This window comes from Anolis carolinensis, unplaced genomic scaffold (assembly GCF_035594765.1).
Source record: "Anolis carolinensis isolate JA03-04 unplaced genomic scaffold, rAnoCar3.1.pri scaffold_10, whole genome shotgun sequence".
Lineage (NCBI taxonomy): Eukaryota > Metazoa > Chordata > Lepidosauria > Squamata > Dactyloidae > Anolis > Anolis carolinensis.
The window spans coordinates 22,482,249-22,505,813 of record NW_026943821.1 but is presented as its reverse complement, the minus strand read 5'-3'; the positions used below and the strand labels follow the sequence as shown (position 1 = coordinate 22,505,813).

At 40.3% G+C, this 23,565-nt stretch overlaps 2 protein-coding genes across 5 annotated transcripts in view; one reads left to right on the top strand and one right to left on the bottom strand.

The window, feature by feature from the left end:
* stpg1 (sperm tail PG-rich repeat containing 1) overlaps positions 1 to 5,301 on the top strand; it is a 31,394-nt gene extending 26,093 nt beyond the window's left edge. For all 4 annotated transcript variants that reach the window (XM_062962355.1, XM_062962358.1, XM_062962356.1 and 1 more), the window contains exons 8-9: positions 634 to 824; positions 5,020 to 5,301. In XM_062962355.1, the coding sequence (XP_062818425.1) occupies positions 634 to 824; positions 5,020 to 5,096 (268 nt within the window). In that variant the 3' untranslated portion in view covers positions 5,097 to 5,301. The remainder of the gene's footprint in view (positions 1 to 633; positions 825 to 5,019) is intronic.
* A 3,910-nt stretch (positions 5,302 to 9,211) lies between these two features.
* The window catches only part of grhl3 (grainyhead like transcription factor 3), a 63,642-nt gene continuing 49,288 nt past the window's right edge, over positions 9,212 to 23,565 (bottom strand). The window contains exons 14-16 of the mRNA XM_062962354.1: positions 21,731 to 21,816; positions 20,640 to 20,704; positions 9,212 to 11,161 (exon numbers count right to left, since the gene is read on the bottom strand). Coding sequence (XP_062818424.1) covers positions 11,047 to 11,161; positions 20,640 to 20,704; positions 21,731 to 21,816 — 266 coding nt within the window. The 3' untranslated portion in view covers positions 9,212 to 11,046. The remainder of the gene's footprint in view (positions 11,162 to 20,639; positions 20,705 to 21,730; positions 21,817 to 23,565) is intronic.

Sequence of the window (23,565 nt, the reverse complement as noted above, 5' to 3'; positions counted from 1 at the left end):
AAGGGTAATGAAATTTCGGCCTAGGACAAAACAACAAAACTGCACATCCCAGAAACACTAAACTTGGCAGCACAACCCCTCATCCATGCCTCTACGTTCATACAACAAAAAGAAAAGAAAAAGAAAGTCCTAATTAGAGGGAGAGGAATAATTGTTTTTATCCAATTGCTGCCAGTTAGAAGGCTAAGCTCCGCCCACTTGGTCTCCTAGCAACCCACTCAGCCCAGGGGACAGGCAGAGTTAGGCCTCACTTAGGCCTCATCCACACTGCCTATAAAATACAGATTATCTGATTTGAACTGGATTATATGGCAGTGTAGACTCAAGGCCCTTCCACACAGCTATATAACCCATTTTTAATGGACTTAATGTCAGGAGAAAACCTTTACCCTTTACCTTAACTACCACCAATTCCTCAATACTTTATTTCCCATACCACCATACTTTGCCACAGCAACGCGTGGCTGGGCACAGCTAGTGTATATATATATATATATTTACAATTCATTGATCAAAATCAGATGGGTTTCCCAATGGACCTAAATGCCTCTACTGTTTTGTAATTCAAATTTAATTCGTTTAATTCGTCATTCAAAGTCCGTTTTCACAATGTCTCCTTTTGTTTCCCCGCAGGCGGAAATATGGCTTGAATTTCTCAGCCCCGCCGCTTCCTCGTCCCAAAAGTCCTCCTTCTCCTGGACCCGGACAGTATGAAATAGTTGACTTCAATGGACCGTCTAAGCATTACATCTCCAGCGCCGTATTTGTCTCCAACACAGGCCGCTGGTCAGGAGATAATTTCCACCAAGATGTACCAGGCCCAGGTAAGATTGCATTGTTGTTATTAGTATTAGTATTAGTACAGTAGAGTCTCACTTATCCAACATTCGCTTATGCAACATTCTGGATTATCCAAGGCTGTTTTGCCTCCCGATCGGATCCACAGCTCTTTCTCTAGGCAGCAAGGATTGAACTTTTTATGGATTTACTTTCCGACAATGTTGCTACCGTAAGTTCATTTAATGCAATTTAATTTAACATAGGAGCCCCCAGTGGCACGGTGTGTCAAAGCGCTGAGCTGTTGAACTTGCAGACCGAAAAGTCGCAGGTTCGAATCCGCGGAGCGGAGTGAGTGCCCGCTGTTAGCCCCAGCTCCTGCCAACCTAGCAGTTCAAAAACATGCCAATGTGAGTAGATCAATAGGTACCACTCCGGCGGGAAGGTAACAGCATTCCATGTAGTCTACGGATAACGCCGGCTCTTCGGCTTAGAAATGGAGATGAGCACCAACCCCCAGAGTCAGACACGACTGGACTTAAAGTCAGAGGAAACCTTTACCTTTATCTTATCAGTACTGTAGAGTCTCACTCAGCGCTTATCCAACATACTTCCAAGGTTGATTGGCTTTCCTTATGATTTCACAAGGCTAGAACCAGCCTCATTATAATTCTATTCTGAATTTTACTAGGTCCTTATTATTATTGCTGCTGCAGTTCCCCCACCTATGAAGTTGACTGAATTGTATTGGTGGTTGTTTGTTATCATTACTGATGTATTAACTTTTGTTTTATTACCTAATTGTGTTTTATCCTGTGTATATTGTGCTAATGTATTCATGTTGTTACTTTTGTGAACTATGTGAGCCGCCCCAAGTCCCCGTGGGGAGATGGTGGCAGGGTATAAATAAATATTATTATTATTTTATTATGTCACAGCAAACAAGATAGATATGCTGGATTTCGTATCAGAAAATCACAAGTTGAACACTTCCCAAGTGTCTAGGACTGTGTGATGTATTTTCGGATGATGCATGCAGATTATTATTATTATTATTATTATTATTATTATTATTATTATTATTGAACCCAAAATGCTCTTCTCTGGAACTGGAACACCATGAGATTTGCACCTGGGCAAATGGTTTCACACCAGGACAAATAAGACAACTACTACAGCTCAATACGATGAAATCCTGAGAGTTGTAGTTTCACAAGGACTTCAGGCTTCTCTGCCAGCAGGTGCATCTATCCACATGCTATGTAATCCTGAAAGGTATAGTTTGTGATGCCCCAACTCTCTTTGTTAGAAAAGGCGAAAGGCCTTGTGAAACTACAACTCCCAGGATTCCATAAGTGGTGTTTAAGTGGTACCAAACTGCATTAAATCTACATTGGGTCAATTCTCTCCATGCCTCATGAAATGTGACACAAACAAGTTATAGTAATCGTGTTACAAATCTGAAAAGCATCACTCAACTCCTTTGCTTCATTGCCGTGTTTTGCTTGCTGGTTTCCAAACCGACGGCATCTTTTCCCAGTTGTTTTTGGGGCGTGCGAGACAAGGGTGGATGGCCTTTTAAGAGAGGAAGGAAGATGACAGGCCCTGATTCATGAAACCAAATCATCGCTGACTTGCCCAACTGGGAAGTGGCTTTAATAGCTAGCTTGGCCACAGTTGAGGCTGTATTCACATGGGGATTTTTTTTCAGCATTTTTGTTTGTTTGTTTTAGATTTTGGACCTGCCCTGTCCACAGAAACTGAGGAAGGAGCCTTTAAAAAACACAGCAACATGAGAGCTGCTCCTCATTAGAGTCGAGCCATTATGTTGTCGCCCACATAGGATTCATTCAGTGGTAGTTTGGAGTTGTAGTTTCACAAGGTTAACCACCTCCTCTGCCTCCCCAAACTACAACTTCCAGGATTCCATTGCATTGTGTTAAAGTGGAGTCAAATTGCATTGATTCTATAATAATAATAATAATAATAATAATAATAATAATAATAATAATAATCCGAAAATACATCACACAGTCCTAGACACTAGGGAAGTGTTCGACTTGTGATTTGTGATACGAAATCCAGCATGTCTATCTTGTTTGCTGTGTCATAATAATAATAATAATAATAATAATAATAATAATAATAATAATAATAATAATAATAAGTTTATTTGTATCCTGCCAACATCTCCCCCGGAGGGGACTCGGGGCGGCTCACAGAAATATCAGATACAAAACAATACAAAACAATAACAATGTACAATACATCAATAAACAATAACATGCACCAATGATATTTAAACAATGACCAGAAAAATGAAACACACTTACTAAAAGCATAGAATTAAAAACAGTGAGGTTGTAATGATAGATTAGCAAAGTGCACATTATACATTCCATAGGGTAGATGCCCACGTAGTTCAACCATCAAAATGTTATGCCATGCTGGCTCCTACATAGCAGATAGATAAATAAATAGATAGATAAACAAGGCTAATTTTACGAATTTATGACACCATAAAAACTTCCAGCAACATGAGGAAAGGAATGAGGAAGTACTCCATCACTTTGAGCTATTGATAAAAAGACGTGCAAAAAATAATAACATGTTGTTGATGTTGTTGTTGTTGTTGTTGTTGTAGGTAGGGGCATTAATAGACCCCAATGTGCATTGGGAGACTCCAGCCAGAGTCCCATTATCCACCTTTGCGATTCACTGGCTGGTTAGCTAAAAATACATTAATTATTATGTCGAGATGATAGATGTTTCAGGCCTTGAACACTATCTATACTCATGTATAAATCTATAAATATTTGTCAGGACATTAGTCCCAAAAAACTGGGTTGACTTCTCCATGGAGCAATGTATTGCACCGTAACTCATATATATATATATACTAGCTGTGCCCAGCCATGCGTTGCTGTGGCAAAGTGGTGGTGGTATTGGTTAAAAATTGTTGTGTAATTTTTATTTGACGTTATTTGCAATTTTTTATTAATTTTATTGTAAGTTATATTTTTATTTATTATGTTTTATTATTTTCTTGTATTATTTTTAGTTATTTTCTGTTATTATAATATTTTATTGTATCAATTTTTTAGTGTTTTTTTATTATTTTTTATTGGGTTGCTAGGAGACCAAGTTGGAGGAGCTTAGCCTTCTAACTGGCAGCAACTGGATAAAAGCAATTATTCCTCTCTCTCTAATTAGGACTTTATTTTTCTTTTCTTTTTGTTGTATCAACCTAGAGGCGTGGATGATGGGTTGTGTTGTCAAATTTCGAGGTTGGGGGGCCTGTAGTTTTGTTGTTTTGTGGGTCACCGTGATGCCATCACTCTTTATATATATATATAAAAAAGACCATCCCAATTTCTGAGCAGAGTGACTAAGGCAATAGCTTAGTTTGTCTCGGGTCCCATTTACACTGCCATATAATCTATTGTTTATTTATTTACAGTATTTACTGTAATAACCATATTTCTTTGATTCTAAGCTGCCATCGATTGTAAGATGTACACTCATTTCAGCACCACCAACAGAAAAAAGCTATATATAAGCACAAACAATTCTAAGATGCACCCATTTTCAGAGATTTTTAGAAAAATCAGGACATTGGCCAAAGTTGTGCGCTATCATCATTGCCGTTTGTTTGTATCTTTCCTCTTTCTTCTCCGTTCTTTTTCCTCTTATAACTGTAAGCGAACAGGCAGGGATTGCCAAGTTTTCCTGGCTGTACGGCAGTGGCTTTAGGTACGGCAGTGGCTTTAGGAGCTTTGTCAGCTAAACAAGAGGCTTTTAAAACAAAAGGATGCTTTCAGTTTATAAAGAAACACTCAGCCATAGGCCTCACATGTGCTTGCATGTGGTGTTGCCAGTTGGCAGGGCTCCCATGAATTTTGCCTTGACATAAAGGCATTATTTCACCGGCTTAATTTCTGTTTGTCTCCCCTCTGCTTCAAGGCATAGGAGCACTGGCAAAGAAAGAGGAAATAGTTGGCAACCCAAGCTGAGTTCTTTCCTCCGCACTTCTTGTAAGGAATATCTAATCTATCTAGTATCTGTTCACCTAGTAAAATATTTTTTCCCTCTTTGCAAAAGTCATTCGATTGTGCAGTTTGTGCCGAAGGCCAAAAAAGATAACAGAGAGGAAATGTAGAGGTTGCAACTACAAACAAAATAAAATATCTTGCTTCCTTGAACCTTTTTAGTAAAGACTAACCTTTCTCTTTCTGGTTCCAGGGACGTATGACCTTCCCATCTCACGGAAGCAATCCTTCATCTACAATCTCTCCAATAAATGGTTGCCCGTATCGTGAAACGCTGGATCCGGCAATATTGGCTTGGTTGAACATTTTGTTATTTTGTATTACGCTGTTAGAAACGAACTCTGAAATCTTCATTTACTAATTTAAGAAAATGAAAACTGCATCCAGTAATCTGCAAAGAAGAAGAAGAAAAAATGTCCAGGCATTTGGAAGCGTGCATTTCCTCCAAATTTGTCAATGGATCTCATTCACATTTTTTCACTCTCCGAGTCATCTGTATATAAGATTATAATTTCAATATCAGCTTTAGGCTGGCGATGGATTGCGCAATAGTAACTAAATGTGCAGATGTCTATAATCTACAGTAAAACGTAAAAAGGAAAGTATGGTATATACTATAGTATCAAGTAATAGATATATTTTTATTTATTTATTTATTTACTGTATTTATATTCCGCCCTTCTCACCCGGATTACAATGAACACATATATGGCAAACATTCAATGCCAACAGACAAACAACATATATAGACAGACACAGAGGCATTTAACATTTTTTCCCAGCTTCACGATTCCGGCCGCAGGGGGAGCTGTTGCTTCACTGTCCACTAGTGGCTGTACTTCCTCATTCCATTCCTCGTGTTTTGCTGGCAGTTTTATGATGTTTTAAATTAGTTAAATTAGCCTCCCGCATAAAGCGTACCTAAATTTCCCTAATTGACAGATGCAACTGTCTTTCGGGGCTGCATAGGTCAACAGCAAGCCGGGCTATTTAATGGTCGGGGGCTTAACCTGACCCGGGCTTCGAACTCATGACCTCTCGGTCAGTAGTGATTTATTGCAGCTGGTTACTAGCCAGCTGCGCCACATATAAAACGTATATATCTTATTATAGATATATAAGTTTTATATTTGTAATGTAATATTATCTTCCATATAAACAAACTTTAGTAACAACTTTTTCAAACTGGAAAAGAAGGGAATTGTAGTGTCGTACTAATATCAATTTATACTGGATTTGAATGGAATCAGTGGTAGATCCTAGCCCCTGTGAAAACTCTCACGTCTACTTGTAGTATATATAGCTACATATACTCTACTTAAGGTATCCAGTACTTGTATTCTCATTCACTGCATTAGTATAGTTTTTCACATAAAGGTAGCAGCACTTACAAAGGTATAACAGAACAACTATTTCAGTTTCTAGTTTTAGTTCTAGTTTTGCTGGTTGGAAATGAAAAACAAACCAAAACTATACTGAAAAACTAGGCTTATACTCGAGTATATACAGTACTTGATACTATATTATATACCATACTTTCCTTTTTACGTTTTACTGATGGATTGCTCAAGCCAATATTTATTTATAAAATGAATAAGGTGACCAAGCCTAATTTTTCACCATCCATATGTTTGGAGAATAACATTTGTGGTCGGTGGATAGTTACAGCGGAACAAATATGAAGGAAAAGTGAGTAAAAATTACTCTGACTGTTGAGAGTGCATTTGGAGAGCCTTTTGCCAAGAAGCAATTGGGAAGGCAGAGCAAACTAATAATTTCTTGTGCTCTTTTTCCTCCTTAATGCTTCTCCGGAGGTCACAAGCCCCGTGGCATGGCTGTGGGTCTGAGCTGGTTTGCAAAAGTTTTATGGTCCAGAGCTATGTCCCCATCTTCCACATCAAAAAATTGAAAGAGATCAATGGTTTCTAGGGGAAGAGTCAAGAATGCACACATCCTTGTGCAATATATTTCTCCATTTTATGTGTGTTTTTAAAAAGTAGATAGAGGTGCAACTGGTGAGCAACTTTAGTGCCACGACACATGCACCTGCATTCACTCCGGGACAGGAGATGCTTTCCCCCCATAAAACAGGAACATATTGTTGTTTTGTGCCATTCTAGTGTGTTAAAGCACTGAGCTGCTGAACTTGCAGACCAAAAGGTCCCAGGTTCGAATCCAGAGAGCGGAGTGAGCTCCCACTGTTAGCTCCAGCTCCTGCTTTTCCCCCCATAAAACAGAAACATATTGTTGTTTGGTGCCATTCTAGTGTGTTAAAGCACTGAGCTGCTGAACTTGCAGACCGAAAGGTCCCAGGTTCGAATCCGGAGAGCGGAGTGAGCTCCCACTGTTAGCTCCAGCTCCTGCTTTTCCCCCCATAAAACAGGAACATATTGTTGTTTTGTGTCATTCTAGTGTGTTAAAGCACTGAGCTGCTGGACTTGCAGACCGAAAGGTCCCAGGTTCGAATCCGGGGAGCGGAGTGAGCTCCCACTGTTAGCTCCAGCTCCTGCTTTCCCCCCCATAAAACAGAAACATATTGTTGTTTGGTGCCATTCTAGTGTGTTAAAGCACTGAGCTGCTGAACTTGCAGACCGAAAGGTCCCAGGTTCGAATCCGGGGAGCGGAGTGAGCTTCCACTGTTAGCTCCAGCTCCTGCCAACCTTGCAGTTCGAAAACATGCCAATGTGAGTAGATCAATAGGTACCGCTCCGGTGGGAATGTAACAGCGCGCCATGCAGTCATACCGGCAACATGACCTAGGAGGTGCTTACGGACAACGCCGGCTCTTCGGCTTAGAAATGGAGATGAGCGCCAAGCCGCAGAGTCTAACTCGACTAGACTTAATGTCAGGGGAAATCTTTTCCTTTACAGGGTTGTTGTATGTTTTCTGGGCTGTATGCCCATGTTCCAAAAGTATTCTCTCCTGACGTTTCGCCCACACCTATGGTAGGCATCCTCTGAGGATTAATAGCAACAATAATACAGAAAAATAATAAATGTAATAATACAAATAATAATAGAGAAAAATAATAAATGTACCATATATTCCCGAGTATAAGCTGACCCAAGTATAAGCCAACCAGGACCCTCACCTGAGTATAAGCCGAGGGGGGCGTTTTCAGTCTTAAAAAAAGGGCTGAAAAACTAGGCTTATACTCGAGTACAGTAGAGTCTCACTTATCCAACACTCGCTTATCCAACGTTCCGGATTATCCAACGCATTTTTGTAATCAATGTTTTCAATATATCGTGATATTTTGGTGCTAAATTCGTAAATACAGTAATTACTACATAGCATTACTGCATATTGAACTGCTTTTTCTGCCAAATTTGTTGTCTAACATGATGTTTTGGTGCTTCATTTGTAAAATCATCATTTATGTTGGATAAGTGAAACTCTACTGTGTGTGTGTGTGTGTGTGTGTGTGTGTGTATATACAGTAGAGTCTAACTTATCCAAGCTAAACGGGCCGGCAGAAGCTTGGATAAGTGAATATCTTGGAGGGATTAAAGAAAAGCCTATTAAACATCAAGTTAGATTATGATTTTACAAATGAAGCGGCAAAACATCATGTTATACAACAAATTTGACAGAAAAAGTAGTTCAATACGTAGTAATGCTATGTTGTAATTACTGTATTTACAAATTTAGCACCAAAATATCACGATGTATTGAAAACATTGACTACAAAAATGCGTTGGATAATCCAGAACGTTGGATAAGTGAATGTTGGATAAGTGAGACTCTACTGTGTGTGTGTGTGTGTGTGTGTGTGTGTGTGTGTGTATATATATATATATATATATATATATATATATATATATACACACACACACACACATACACATACTAGCTGTGCCCGGCCACGCATTGCTGTGGCGAAGTATGGTGGTAAGGGAAATAAAGTATTGAGGAATTGGTGGTAGTTAAGGTAAAGGGTAAAGGTTTTACCTTACATTAAGTCCATTATAAATGGGTTATATAGCTGTGTGGAAGGGCCTTGAGTCTACACTGCCATATAATCCAGTTCAAATCAGATAATCTGTATTTTATAGGAAGTGTGGAAGAGGCCTAAGTGAGGCCTAACTCTGCCTGTCCCCTGGGCTGAGTGGGTTGCTAGGCGGAGCTTAGCCTTCTAACTGGCTTAGTTAAACTAACTAGTTTAGTGTTTCTGGGATGCGTAGTTTTGTTGTTTTGTCCTAGGCCAAAATTTCATTACCCTTTTATATATATAGATATATATATATGAATATAGCCTACAGCACTAGTGTTTCCTGGTGGTCTCCCAAGTACTCACCAGTTGTGACTCTACTCATTCTTCCAAAATGAAGTGATTTGTGTCTTTGGAGTATTTATGTCCAACAGAAGTGTAACACTGTGCTTGCGTTCCATCTTTCAATCTTTATTACAGTAGTATAACATTCCAAAAAAAAAAAAGTTACAAAACAAACGAACAAAGCAGGAGGAAAATATACAATGACAACCTTGAGAAAATGTGAAGCAGCCTGGTTTTGAAATGCTCTACCTTCCTCCACGTCATGTTCCATATAAAACAAGAGCTCGTTACACAAATACATTTAGGTATTCATTTATCAAATAAACGAACCAAAAAAAAAAAAGGAGGGGTTGGAAATGTATAAAACAGTCCCGCTCGCCAGGTATGTGTGTTGGGGGTTATTTACATTGCGGATTCTGAAGGCAAGAAGTAAGGCAGTGATGGCAAACTAAGTAATAGACATGTCCAAAAAATCGTTTTGAATCTTATATCGGATTTATTTCGGATTGTTCTCGCTTTTTGATACGCATTCCGAGACATTGTCTCACAGCGCAACCAGTAATGTAATTCTAACCATTGTTGGCCCTTTCTCTAATTGTCTCTTAATGTTTAGTTAATTCCCCCCCCCCCCCCCCAAATTTGACTTCCAGTGTCCTTCTTGCTTACAAATATAGCAAGGGAATTTCTAGTTTTCAAAGTATCTTTGCACTCCTTGCCAGGGCATTGCTTGGCGTGGTGGTCACTGGTCCATTTATAATTGAAGGCATTGGGTTGAGGCTTGTGGGATTACATAGCCAGATACACCATTGATTTCCAGTGTCCTTCTTGCTTACAAATATAGCAAAGGAATTTCTAGTTTTCAAAGTATCTTTGCACAACTTGCAAGGGCATTGCAAATTTGATGAGGAACACCCCCCCCCCCCGGTTCCTTTTTTGGGCGATTGCGCATGCGCGTCTGCCATTTTAGAAACATTTAGAATCATTACGAATTTTCGGAAAGATCCAACATTTTTGGGTGAAAAAAATCGGAAATACTTTCTATATCGAAGCGCCAGCGCCCCCTAATTTAGAAACGGGAATTGAAACATTTTTTTCATCGATCGGACATGCCTACTAAGTAAGGCTGGCACAGTGGTTATGGGGTGTTTCCAGATATGGCTTTTAGGGTTGTCCATGGAAAAGTTGATCCGGATGGCAAAACAATGGATCATCGAGATATCCATTGGAATATGGTCCCAGGACCCCTGTGGATACCAAAACCCATGGATGCCCAAGTCCCATTATATACAACGGCACAATAACATCCCTTACAAAAAATGACAATATCAGGGTTTGCTGTGGTTGATTGAATCCGTGGATGCTGAATCTGTGGATACAGAGGGATTTTTCCCTTTGGTATTTTCTTGTTGCTTCTTCCATGAAACACAACCCCTTTCAATTTTTAATGACAGGATCGAAGCTTTTACGATTTCTTTCATATAATCCGACAATTCTTGCTTTTGTTGTGATCGTTGGTTCGAGACCAAGGTCTCCAAAAGAGACAGAGTTGTTACAATTCTTGCTTTTGTTGTGATCGTTGGTTCGAGACCACGTTCTCCCGCCAATCCTGCCAGAACTCAGTGCTTTTCCTGAGCGGAAAAGGATACCATGGCTCCAAATCCCTTGCCTGGCAGAGGATCGTAACAATAATAAAAATAATAATAATAATAAAGTATAAAATAATAATAACAACCACAAAGAACACAATAGGCAGAAGTTCCACGTTCACATTGCGAATGGATCTTCCAGGCACTCTTCGCACGTTGAGCCGTGCCATGGTCCGTCTCTGTCTCTCAATCTCTCTTTTCCCCAAATGGGACCGGGTTCGAGTCTCGCCGTCCTGGCCGATGGCGGTGTCTGGGAAGTCCGTGGCTCTGGCAGAAAGAAGCGCAGCCGTCGGGGCTTCAAAGCTCCTTGAGGGTCACCTGGAACTTCTCCTCCGCCTCGACCACGTCCAGCAGGAAGGCCATGTGGTTGCTGTAGTGCTGGATGATGTTGTTGTCCATGTTGACAAGGATTCTGCAAGAGAAGAACGACAGAAGGGTTAGCGGTGCTATGTTACTGAGCAAATACCTTTTATATTTGAGTATAAGCCGACCCGAATATAAGCCGAGATACCAATAAAATTACCGTATATACTCGAGTATAAGCCGAGGCAGCTAATTTTACCACAAAAAGACTGGGAAAACATTGACTCCAGTATAAGCCGAGATACCAATAAAATTACCGTATATACGCGAGTATAAGATGACCCGAATATAAGCCGAGACAGCTAATTTTACCACAAAAAGACTGGGAAAACATTGACGCCAGTATAAGCCGAGATACCAATAAAATTACTGTATATACTCGAGTATAAGCCAATGCGAATATAAGACAAGGCAGCTAATTTTACCACAAAAAAACTGGGAAAACATTGACTCCAGTATAAGCCGAGATACCAATAAAATTACCGTATATACTCGATTATAAGCCAATGCGAATATAAGACAAGGCAGCTAATTTTACCACCAAAAAACTGGGAAAACATTGACTCCAGTATAAGCCAAAATACCAATAAAATTACCGTTTGTACTCAAGTATAAGCCGATGTGAATATAAGCCGAGATACCAATAAAATTACCATATATACTCGAGTATAAGCCACTGCGAATATAAGCCGAAGCAGCTAATTTTACCACCAAAAAACTGGGAAAACATTGATTCCAGTATAAGCCAAAATACCAATAAAATTACCGTTTGTACTCGAGTATAAGCCGATGCGAATATAAGCCGAGATACCAATAAAATTACCGTATATACTCAAGTATAAGCCGATGCGAATATAAGCCGAGGCAGCTAATTTTACCACAAAAAACTGGGAAAACATTGACTCCAGTATAAGCCGAGATACCAATAAAATTACCGTATATACTCGAGTATAAGCCGATGCGAATATAAGCCGAGGCAGCTAATTTTACCACAAAAAATTGGGAAAACATTGACTCTAGTATAAGCCGAGATACCAATAAAATTACCGTATATACTCGAGTATAAGCCGACCTGAATATAAGCCGAGGCACCTAATTTTACCACAAAAAAACTGGCAAAACATTGACTCCAGTATAAGCTGAGGGTGGTAAATTTCAGAAATAAAACTAGATATCAATAAAATTACACTAATTGAGGCATCAGTAGGTTCAATGTTTTTGAATATTTACATAAAACTGTCATTGAAGATGAGACTGTCCAACTCTGATCAAATCATTATTCTCATCTTCTTCAATGTAAATGTACTTATGTATCCTTTTAATAATAATAGAGTAAAATAATACATGTAATAATAATGATAAATACAGGAAAATAATACATGTAATAGTAAATAGAGTAAAATAGTAAATGTATTAATAATAATAAGATTAGAGTGAAATAATAAATGTATTATTCATAATAATAATTAAAAATAGAGTAAAATAAATGTAATAGTAGCAACAATAATAGAGAAAAATAATAACGGTAATAATAATAATAGTAGAGAAAAATAATAAATGTACCATATATTCTCGAGTATAAGCTGACCTGAATATAAGCCCACCAGGACCCTCACCCGAGTATAAGCCGAGGAGGTTTTTTTTTTAGTTCTAAAAAGAGCTGAAAAACTAGGCTTATACTCAAGTATATACAGTATATTGCAAAAAAATGTTGACATATATTCATAGTCTTGTGGGCAAAGACTTTTTCTGTTTCCGTTACTCCAAATTAGGACACCAGTTTAGATTGCAATTAATTGACAGATATATCAGAAACAAATTGCAGGCACACACCAACAATGCACACATAATGTGCCACGTTAGACCAAGTCTAAAAGAAGTCATGATTCATGCTGGAATTCAAGGAATGTTAGCCAGCCTCGGAGAGAAAAGGGAAAATCCCAGCCCAACGTTGCCAGGAACAGGGCGAGTTACTGCCATATTTTGCATTTCTCAAGTCTGTCACCGGATTGGCCTATTATTCCTTTCTCTTTAGTTTGCAGAAAGGAGTTTTATAAAAATAGAGTAAAATAAATGGAGTAGTTACAATAAAAATAGAGTAAAATAATAACTGTAATAACAATAATTAATAGAGTAAAATAATAAATGTAACAATACCAATAATAATAAATGTACCGTATATACTCGAGTATAAGCCGGCCCGAATATAAGCTAACCAGGACTCTCACTCGAGTATAAGCTGAGAGGGGGCTTTTTCAGTCTTAAAAAAAACATTGACTTCAGTATAAGCCGAGGGTGGGAAATTTTAGAAATAAAAATAGATACCAATAAAATTAAATTAATTGAGGAATCAGTGGGTTAAATGTTTCTGAATATTTACATAAAGCTCAAATTTAAGATAAGACTGTCCAACTCTGATCAAATCATTATTCTCATCTTCTTCAATGTAAATGTGCTTATGTATCCTTTTAATAATAATAGAGTAAAATAATACATGTAATAGTAATAATAATAAATACAGGAAAATAATACATGTAATAATAAATAGAGTAAAATAATAGATGCAATAATAATAATAATATCAGAGTGAAATAATAAATGTATTAATAATAATGAAAATGGAGTAAAATAAATGTAATAGTAGCAACAATAATAGAGAAAAATAATAAATGTAATAATAATAACATTTGACATAAAGTTGACAGAACTCAACTGAACTGACGCAATCGTTATGCACAAACACTTGTGTCTGGATACTCCCCAGTTCCAGCCACACATCAAGGTCATCATAGCTTCTTGGCAATTAACTCTTTCCACACTATGGTACATTCTGGATGATGCAATCAGTTGCAATACAAGCATGGCACAAATTGCATTTAAATACTATCAATACACAAATCCCACATTAACATTATCTGTCTTGTTAGTCTGGTGCATATAACTGTATGAATCGAACCTTGAAATGCATGGCCAGATCCCACAAGCCCAACGAGAATAGACTGCAGCTATCTTTGGGTCACTTATGGTAAGGGCAAGAGCATAGTTGAGACTGTGGTTTACCTCCGAATGGTGAAGGACAGACAGAATGTACCATATATTCTTGAGTAGAAGCTGACCCAAATATAAGCCGACCAGGACCCTCACCCGAGTATAAGCCGAGGGGGGCTTTTTCAGTCTTAAAAAGAGGGCTGAAAAACTAGGCTTATACTCGAGTATATACAGTACATGCAACCTTGTAGTTTTATTTCTTTGCGGAAATGTTACAAACAGGGCACTTGCCAGGCCTGGCCGCAGTGTGGCCTATTCTCCTCTGGGCTGACCAGCATGGTGTCCACATGCCCTGTTTGAATTGATGGCCCCTTTCCCGGTGCCTTGCTGCATAGGGCACACCCTCTGGCAGCTCCGCTTGTATTTTTATTTTTAAGTCGGAGCCTTGGACCGGGGCCAAGGACAACAATGAGCTCACTTGCCAAGCATCGATCTCGGGAGGGCGGTGCGGGGGAGACGCACAAAGGTGATGCACCCAGCGATGCTATCAATGCGCTTCCCAAGGAGGACTTCTTCAAGACAAGTAGCAAAGACTTGGCAGCGAGGGAAATGCTCCTCACCTGCCAGGGAAGGGGAGAAGGCTGCGGTTTGGTGCAGGACCCGAGGCGTTTGAGAGGCACAGCTGTTGCTTTCTGGAAAACTTCAGCGAAGTCGTTCCCAGGGATCTAAACCTGCCCCTCCGAAAACAGAGGGCTTCTCGCCTCCTCTGCTGAGGAAGATCCACAGAGTGGTTTGAACATGGGGTCACATCTCTGGAGAACAGGGTGGGGTTCTCTGCTTGATTTTGGAAACTGTAATGAAGTATGAATTTTAGGTTTACAGATGTTATGTTTAATTGTGTGTTTGTGTTTTAAAGTATTACAGTTATTGCCTCTCAGTACTCAGAGGCTGGTTGCCATGGAGAATTAGGCGGAGCCAACTGCCGTTTTGTTGAAGAAGTGCAGAGTTTTTTAAAAAAGAGAGTCAATCTGTGCTCTGATGAGGCACAGGGAAGATTGATCCTAGGTTGAGGGGTTCAAGGAGACTCAATTGTTTATTGAGCCTCCGATGGCCTAGGGGATAAAAGTCTTGTGACTTGAATCTCTACCATAAAGAATAAACAGACCAAACTTGACCTCCGAAATGGGTTAATCTCTAAAGTGCTCTGAGACGTCTTTGTCTTTGGGTTGTTGTATGTCTTTCAGGCTGTGTGGCCATATTCCAGAAGTATTCTCTCCTGACGTTTCACCCACATCTATGGCAGGCATCCAAAAACTCAAAAATCAGAACAGTAGATGGGAAGCAACACTCTGAGGGCAGAGGAGCCCCAGGGACGGCTAATGATTCTGAACAAAGGATGCCCCCCAGGCAAGAGAAAAACCTTTCCAATGCTAATTAGGGTGATTAACTGCAACATTAACGCTGGCTTCCAACTGACAAAGGACTCTTGTCACACCCTGGACTCTCCACAGATATATATTTACCTTCCTTGCCTCACAACCTCTGAGGATGCCTGCCATAGATGTGGGCGAAACGTCAGGAGAGAATACTTCTGGAACATGGCCACACAGCCCGAAAGACATACAACAACCCTGTGATCCCGGCCATGAAAGCCTTCGACAACACGTCATTGTCTCTTTTTTTTGCTCCACTCCAACAGATTAACCCAACACTGCTTTTGGAAATTGGGGATCCGGTGATGCCAGGAATCATTCAATACAGCCCCAAACCACCTCCAAAATACAAAAATCCAACCAGAAAGCAATTTTGTTATTTTGTTTTCCTTACAAAAGCCCTAGGAGGGATTGAAGGGAACGATATACTTATAGGCAATTAATAAAAATACTCCTTGCAATCTCAACAATGGGAGAAAGAAATGTAGGTTTCCAGACACAACAAGATTAGGAGAAAGGGGAGGGAAGAGGAGTTACAGGCCAAATGGGCCATTTGTCTAAAATGCCGAGTGGAAGAGAGAAGAGATTAGGAGAAGTCCAGCGTCCACCCCCTGATCCGTTCCTTTTGTGTCTCCTCAGACTCAAATAGCCAGGAGGAATGCAAAGGCCCCTTATGTCCCAGTAGGAAAGCTGCTCAGTTATTAGCCTTGGGGCAAAAAATGTGGGCAAGAAGGTCAGGAAAGGGTTCCTGCAGAAAATGGCATGTGTTCCCAGTTGCCCAACCCTCTGTCATTGGAGACCGATAACTGTGTATGTTTGACATTACTTTGGAAACTAGGCGGCTGAGCAATCCTGGGGTTCAAGTTGGCTCTCACTTCTGGCTGCCTTCTCCTGGAGAAGTTGTTTGCCCTTGACGTTCTATGAGGCTGAGAAAGTATGACTTGCCCAAGGTCGCTTAGTGGACTTCCACGGCTGAGCAAAGCTTAGGTTCAACGTTATAATATCGCCCCATCTCAACTCTGGAAAATACTGTCAAGAGGTTGCAGAAATGGCCGAGAGGCTGACCATATGTGTTGTCGAAGGCTTTCATGGCCGGGATCACAGGGTTGTTGTATGTTTTCCGGGCTGTATGGCCGTGTTCCAGAAGTATTATCTCCTGATGTTTCGCCCACATCTATGGCAGGCATCCTCAGAGGTTGTGAAGTATATGGAGAAACTGAGCAAGGAAGGTTTATACTGAAGACCTGGCTACGCGAGCAAGCGTTTAAAGAATAAGTTTTCGTTGCTTCGATGCGGTCTGGATTAAGGTTTTTGTACAAGGTCTGGCGGATGAATGGCACAAGCATTTTGCACTGTTTTAATTTTGTTTATTGTATATTATGATACTATTTAAATGTTTTAACTGTTTTAATCTTATTTTATTATATATTGGTGTATTGGCATTAATTGCCATTTTTGTAAGCCGCCCTGAGTCCCCTCGGGTGAGAAGGGCGGGGTAGAAATGATAGAAATACATAAATAAATTTTATTTTTATATATATATATATATATATATATATATATATATATATATATATATATTTGTGGAACGTCCAGGGTGAGAAAAGAACTCTTGTCAGTTGGAGGCCAGTGTGAATGTTGTAGTTGATCACCTAAATCATTGAATAGCTTCATCTCCTGGCTTCTTCCTGCCTGGGGGCATCCTTTGTTCAGAGTTGTTAGTTGCCCCTGACCACTCCAACAACTATCATGTCAGACTACACAGAGAAGCCATTGAAATTCACAAGCTTGTGGACAACTTCAACAGAAAGGAGGAAACCATGAAAATGAACAAAACCTGGCTACCAGTATTAAAAAACTCAAAAATCAGAACAGTGAATAAGAAGCAACACTCTGAAAACAGAGGAGTACCAGACATGAATCAACCAGGGGAATCTAATGACTCTGAACAAAGGATGCCCCCAGGCAGGAAGAAGCCAGGAGATGAAGCTATTCAATGCTAATTTAGGTTATCAACTACAACATTCACACTGGCCTCCAACTGACAAAGAGTTTTTCTCTCACCCTGGACTTTCCATCTATATATATAAAAGGGTAATGAAATTTTGGCCTAGGACAAAACCCTGGACTTCCCACAGATATATATAAACCTTCCTTGCTTAGTTTCTCCATGCCTCACAACCTCTGAGGATGCCTGCCATAGATGTGGGCAAAACGTCAGGAGAGAATACTTCTGGAACATGGCCATACAGCCCGGAAAACATACAACAACCCAGGCTGACCACAATTTCCATGGTCCGTATTGGAGTCGACAAAGTAAAAAGCTGCCAGGAAACCTGCTATGAAGGTATCAGTGAGATGAGGACAACAGAAACCCTGGTTCTTTGGACTCTATGAAAATAAGTACATAGATCAATGTCACCCAGCCAAATCTCATAAGGGAAACTGCCCTGACTTTCGGCAAAGTCAACTAAAGGCAAGGAGGCGACGCCGCAATTTGGGTGATACTATCAAAACCTTCCAAGCACTGTTTTTCTCCCCAAATGTGTGACTCCAGTGGGATCCAACCCATGCCTTCTGCCCTGGACTGCATTGTTCCGGTGTCATCTGCCCACAGACCCAAAGGTTATTCTGCTCTCTTTGAGAAATAAACACCGAGGTCCCGATGGGGAAGATAAGCGGAATCTGTTGCAACCCCAGGCAAATGCCTTGGAGGGAACCGACGGCCTGTGAAATGACCACAAATGTCCCTTTTTGCAGGGCGGTTTAGTATTTTGAGAGCAGACCTGGCTCTGCTTAGCCTTCCCTAAATACTTTCTCCATCACGGAACTACAACACTATGAATAGGAAAGCTCAATGGAGTTGATGGGGATAGCCAAAGAAAGGCAGCACAATTTGTCCCAAAGAGAGCTGTTTTGCTGGCTCACGGAGCAAATTAGGAGATAATTTTTCCTGCCTTTTCCCATCATCTCACCATCAATGTTCCACTGCTCCTCTACAAGGTTCACTCAGTGCACTTTGCCCAGCTCATTTTATGTTTTATTGCTGTGTTTTTCATGTGTTTTATAATGATTGTGATTTTTTAAAAATGCCTTTTAAATGTATTTGTGTGTTTTTGTATTTTATATTACTGTATGCTGGTTTTATATCGGTGAGCCGGCCCGAGTCCCTCTGGGGAGATGGTGGCAGGGTACAAAAATAAAATTATTATTATTATTATTATTATTATTATTATTATTATTATTACCACCTTCTACTCCAGCGTAGTAAGGACAGTCGATAGGATATTTACTGCCTTGTGTTACATTTCAGTGCGGAGAGATATGTCTCCAAACATTTGGAGACATTGGAGGGCTCTCCACAAATGGCCAGGTTTTGGAGAGCATTAAATGAGCTTTCCAAACCCTACTTAGGAAAAGGGTTCAGGACCTTGGAGAGTTCCTATAAAACCTGAATTAAAACCTAGAATGGATTCCCCAACCCAGCTACATCAATCAATCAATCAATTTATTAATGCTCCGACCAATGGTCATATGCATTTACAGAAACAACATCAAACAAACATCTATACAAAACACTGTAAAATCCAACAGTTAAAAGTAGGATGGATAAAAGTAGCAGGATAAAACAGAGCATGCAAAATATACATTGTGAGGTGCAGCAGCACAAATGCAACATGTGCTGGGAACTGCACAATTACCGGTAAAATACCAATATATAAGATATAAGAACCCAGCTACATGGAAACGACCAGCTGCCATAAATTTGGATCAGCATATGTTTGGATGCAAAATGTGGAATGACTCTCAACAACTGAACCTATTTTCCTCTTAGTTCAAAAATGCCATTTGGGCTGTTGTTGCCAGTCATTTATCACTGATGGAGATCCTAATCTAGGATGTCCATGGCAAGATCTGTTCACAAAGAATTTGACATTGCCTTCCTTTGAGGCTGAGAGAGTGTGGGTTTCCATGGCCAAGCAAGAATCCAAGCTCTTTTCCTCCAGAATCATAATACAGTAGAGTCTCACTTATCCAAGCTAAACAGGCCGACAGAAGCTTGGATAAGCGAATAAGGGATTAAGGAAAAGCTTATTAAACATCAAGTTAGGTTATGATTTTACAAATTAAGCACCAAAACATCATGTTTTACAACAAATTTGACAGAAAAAGTAGTTCAATACGCAGGAATGTTATGTTGTCATTACTATATTTATAAATTTAGCACCAAAATATCACAATATATTGAAAACATTGACTACAAAAATGGCTTGGATAATCCAGAACCTTGGATAAGTGAGGCTTGGATAAGTGAGACTCTACTGTACTATATTTACGAATTTAGCACCAAAATATCACAATATATTGAAAACATTGACTACAAAAATGGCTTGGATAATCCAGAACCTTGGACAAGCGAGTCTTGGATAAGTGAGACTCTACTGTACTATATTTAAGATTTTAGCACCAAAATATCACGATATATTGAAAACATTGACTACAAAAATGGCTTGGATAATCCAGAACCTTGGATAAGCGAGGCTTGGATAAGTGAGACTCTACTGTACTATATTTAAGATTTTAGCACCAAAATATCACGATATATTGAAAACATTGACTACAAAAATGGCTTGGATTATCCAGAACCTTGGATAAGCGAGGCTTGGATAAGTGAGACTCTACTGTATTACGCTCAAACCATTACATCAAAAAACAAGTCAGAGCTTTGACTGAAAGCAGCTGCCTTTTCCAATACTGAATATTTCTAACAAATATTTTATTGGGTTGCTGTGAGTTTTCCAGCCTGTATGACCAAGTTACAGAAGCATTCTCTCCTGACGTTTCGCCCACATCTAAGGCAGGCATCCTCAGAGGTTGTCAGGTTGTTGGAAACTAAGCAAGTGGAGTTTATATATCTGTGGAAAGTCCAGGTTGGGAGAAAGAACACTTGTCTGCTTGAGGCAGGTGTGAGTGTTGCAGTTGGCCGCTTTGATTAGCAATGAATAGCCTTGCAGCTTCAAAGTTTGGCTGCTTTTATCTCAGGAAGCAACTTTTTGCCAGATAGCAAAGAACCAGGCGAGTCTATACGGACAGGACATCACTTACCCTCGTTTGCACTTTTTGTAGACTTTGTAGATGCTTTCTTCAGGGAGACCGTACTTTTCTGAAATCTGGATGAGAAAAATAAGACGGTCGGTTAAATCAGTATCACTTCTACAGAAAAGATAATGCAAAAGTAAGGGAAATTTGGAGCCCCCGATGTACTATAATGATATAGTACAATATAGTAATTTAATGCTTATATTGTGCTATGCTAATAATATATTGTATGTTCATTTGATTTGTAAGCCGCTCTGAGTCCCCTTCGGGGTGAGAAGAGCGGGATATAAATGTAGTAAATAATAAATAATAAATAAACTCTGAATACCTATATACTAAAATACAAGCCAACCTGAATAGAAGCCGGCCAGGACCCTCACTCGAGTATAAGCCAAGGGGAGCTTTTTCAGCCTGAAAAACTAGGCTTATACTCGAGTATATACAGTAATTCCTTCATTGGAGACTTTCTGTCCTCTTTGTTCACGATGCCAAGAGGAACAGGGAGAAAGCAGTTCTATCATTTTTTTGTGGCGGGTTCCAAAGAGCTGTTTGCAAATTTCTCAGCCTGAAAGTGTGCAAAACTAACACAAAATACACAGAGTGAGGGAGGTGACCAGATCGTTCCAGGAGATTGTTTGCTCCATTCTCGGCAAAGAAGAGCCAGCCGTTATCGGAGAAAGTGCAGATAGGCATCGGAGAAACATGCTCCGGCATTGTGTGCTCTCCAAACATTGAGAAAGGTGAAAAGGGAGACAAGGTGGGCAGAAAGAGGGCAGAACCAGCAGAAAATAACCTTGGGTGCATGGGCCAACTTGGGCCTTCTTCTCCAGGTGCTTTGGACTTCAACTCCCACAATTCCTAACAGCCTCAGGCCGCTTAAGCGGCTGAGGGGAAAAAGGAAAGGGCCTGAGGCTGTTAGGAATGGTGGGAGTTGAAGTCCAAAACACCTGGAGAAGAAGGCCCAAGTTGGCCCATGACTGGTGTAGACAGATACTAAATGGCTTCGGTGGAGTTGGTCAGAGCCACCGGGTTCCCAGGTTTGCTGAAGCCTCGCAAGTCAATGCCGTAAATTTTTACGAAGCCAAAGTGAACCTCACCGCATTCCTCAGGCCTTTGAGGTCAGGCGTCTTCAGCATGAGAGCGTCGAAAACTTCTTCCGACTCTCTTCTCACGTAGAGCAGGACTGGAAGATGCAAAAGAAGAGCAGATATCAAAGGCGGGCCCGGGGAAATTTCCAAGAGGAATTGGCACAGCAGAAGTAATGCAGTGTTAAAGTACTGAGCTGCTGAACTTGCAGACCGAAAGGTCACAGGTTCAAATCCCGGGAGCGGAGTGAGCACCCGCTGTTAGCTCCAGCTTCTGTCAACCTAGCAGTTCGAAAACATGCCAATGTGAGTAGATCAATAGGTACCGCTCCGGCGGGAAGGTAACGGCGCTCCATGCAGTCATGCCGGCCACATGACTTTGGAGGTGTCTACGGACAACGCCGGCTCTTCGGCTTAGAAATGGAGATGAGCACCAACCCCCAGAGTCGGTCACGACTGGACTTAACGTCAGAGGAAACCTTTACCTTTTTTAACTGTTCAAAATATCCCTTGGGGAGAACCCTAACTGATGAATCTTTTACACTTCTCCAATAATTAAATAGGGTGAAGTGAATACGTGATCTAATGGAAGAGAGACCAATCTCTGCCCGGACCAATGTACGAGGGCTATCCAGAAAGTAGATTACGATTTGGAATTAAACATGAACAAAGTATAGGAGAAAACATTTACCATATGCAGTTGAAAACCACACCCAAATACCACAACTCAACATAGTCGCCATTCAAATCTAGGCACTTATCATAGCAATGAATGAGCTTGGCAACTCCTTCCCCACCAAACTCTGCCGCTTGCGTTCTCAACCAGCCGGTCACCCCTTCCCGTGACGACGCAACTTCCTGGCAACGCAGCGTTTTGGCGACTCAAGCGGCAGAGTTTGATGGGGAAGGAGTTGCCAAGCTCATTCATCGCTATGATAAGTGCCTAGATTTCAATGGCAACTATGTTGAGATGTAGTATTTGGGTGTGGCTTTCAACTGCATATGGTAAATGTTTTCTCCTATACTTGGTTCATTTTTAATTCCAAAAGGTAATTTACTTTCTGGATAACCCTCATATTATTGCTCCAAAAACAAATTTGAGCTTATTTTTAAGAGATGTCTTATTTTTTCATCTCCAACAATCTACCATACATTGCTTCATGTCCCTTTAAATCTAGCATTAAGTCAAAGGTCAATTGCAGACTTACGAGACAGGAGTGGCAACAAAAAATGACGACAGTTAAGAAGGACAGTCCACACAAAAGCGACGGAAAATTGCAGGCACCAAAATGTAGAAAAGATTTCTTTATTTCACATGAGTGCATGAAGTGCATCCGTTACAATGCACGGTGTATTGAATGATGATGAAGATCCCTATTAGACACAAGCATCGTCACCAAAACGCTGCGTTGAGGACGCAAGCGGCAGAGTTTTGTGGGGAAGGAGTTGCCAAGCACATTCATCTCTATGATAAGTGCCTAGGTTTGAATGGCGACTATGTTGAGAAGTGGTATTTGGGTGTGGCTTTCAACTGCATATGGTAAATGTTTTCTCCTATACTTGGTTCATTTTTAATTCCAAAACGTAATCTACTTTCTGGATAGCCCTTGTATTTTGAAGGGTCTCTAGTTTCACTATCTGAGACTCAACCCATCACTAGACATCAGCACCATACAAAATCTGGGCTGTAACTTGGGACAACAAGATGACCCCCTGCAGTGTTGTAAAATCTGAGGATTGCTCCAATAGTCTTCAAAGCCACTGTTTTAGTATGTTCTATATGGGATTTTCAAGACAATTTTTCTGTGAAAAGGTACTTAAATTCCTGGCACTGTTCAATTTGGTGA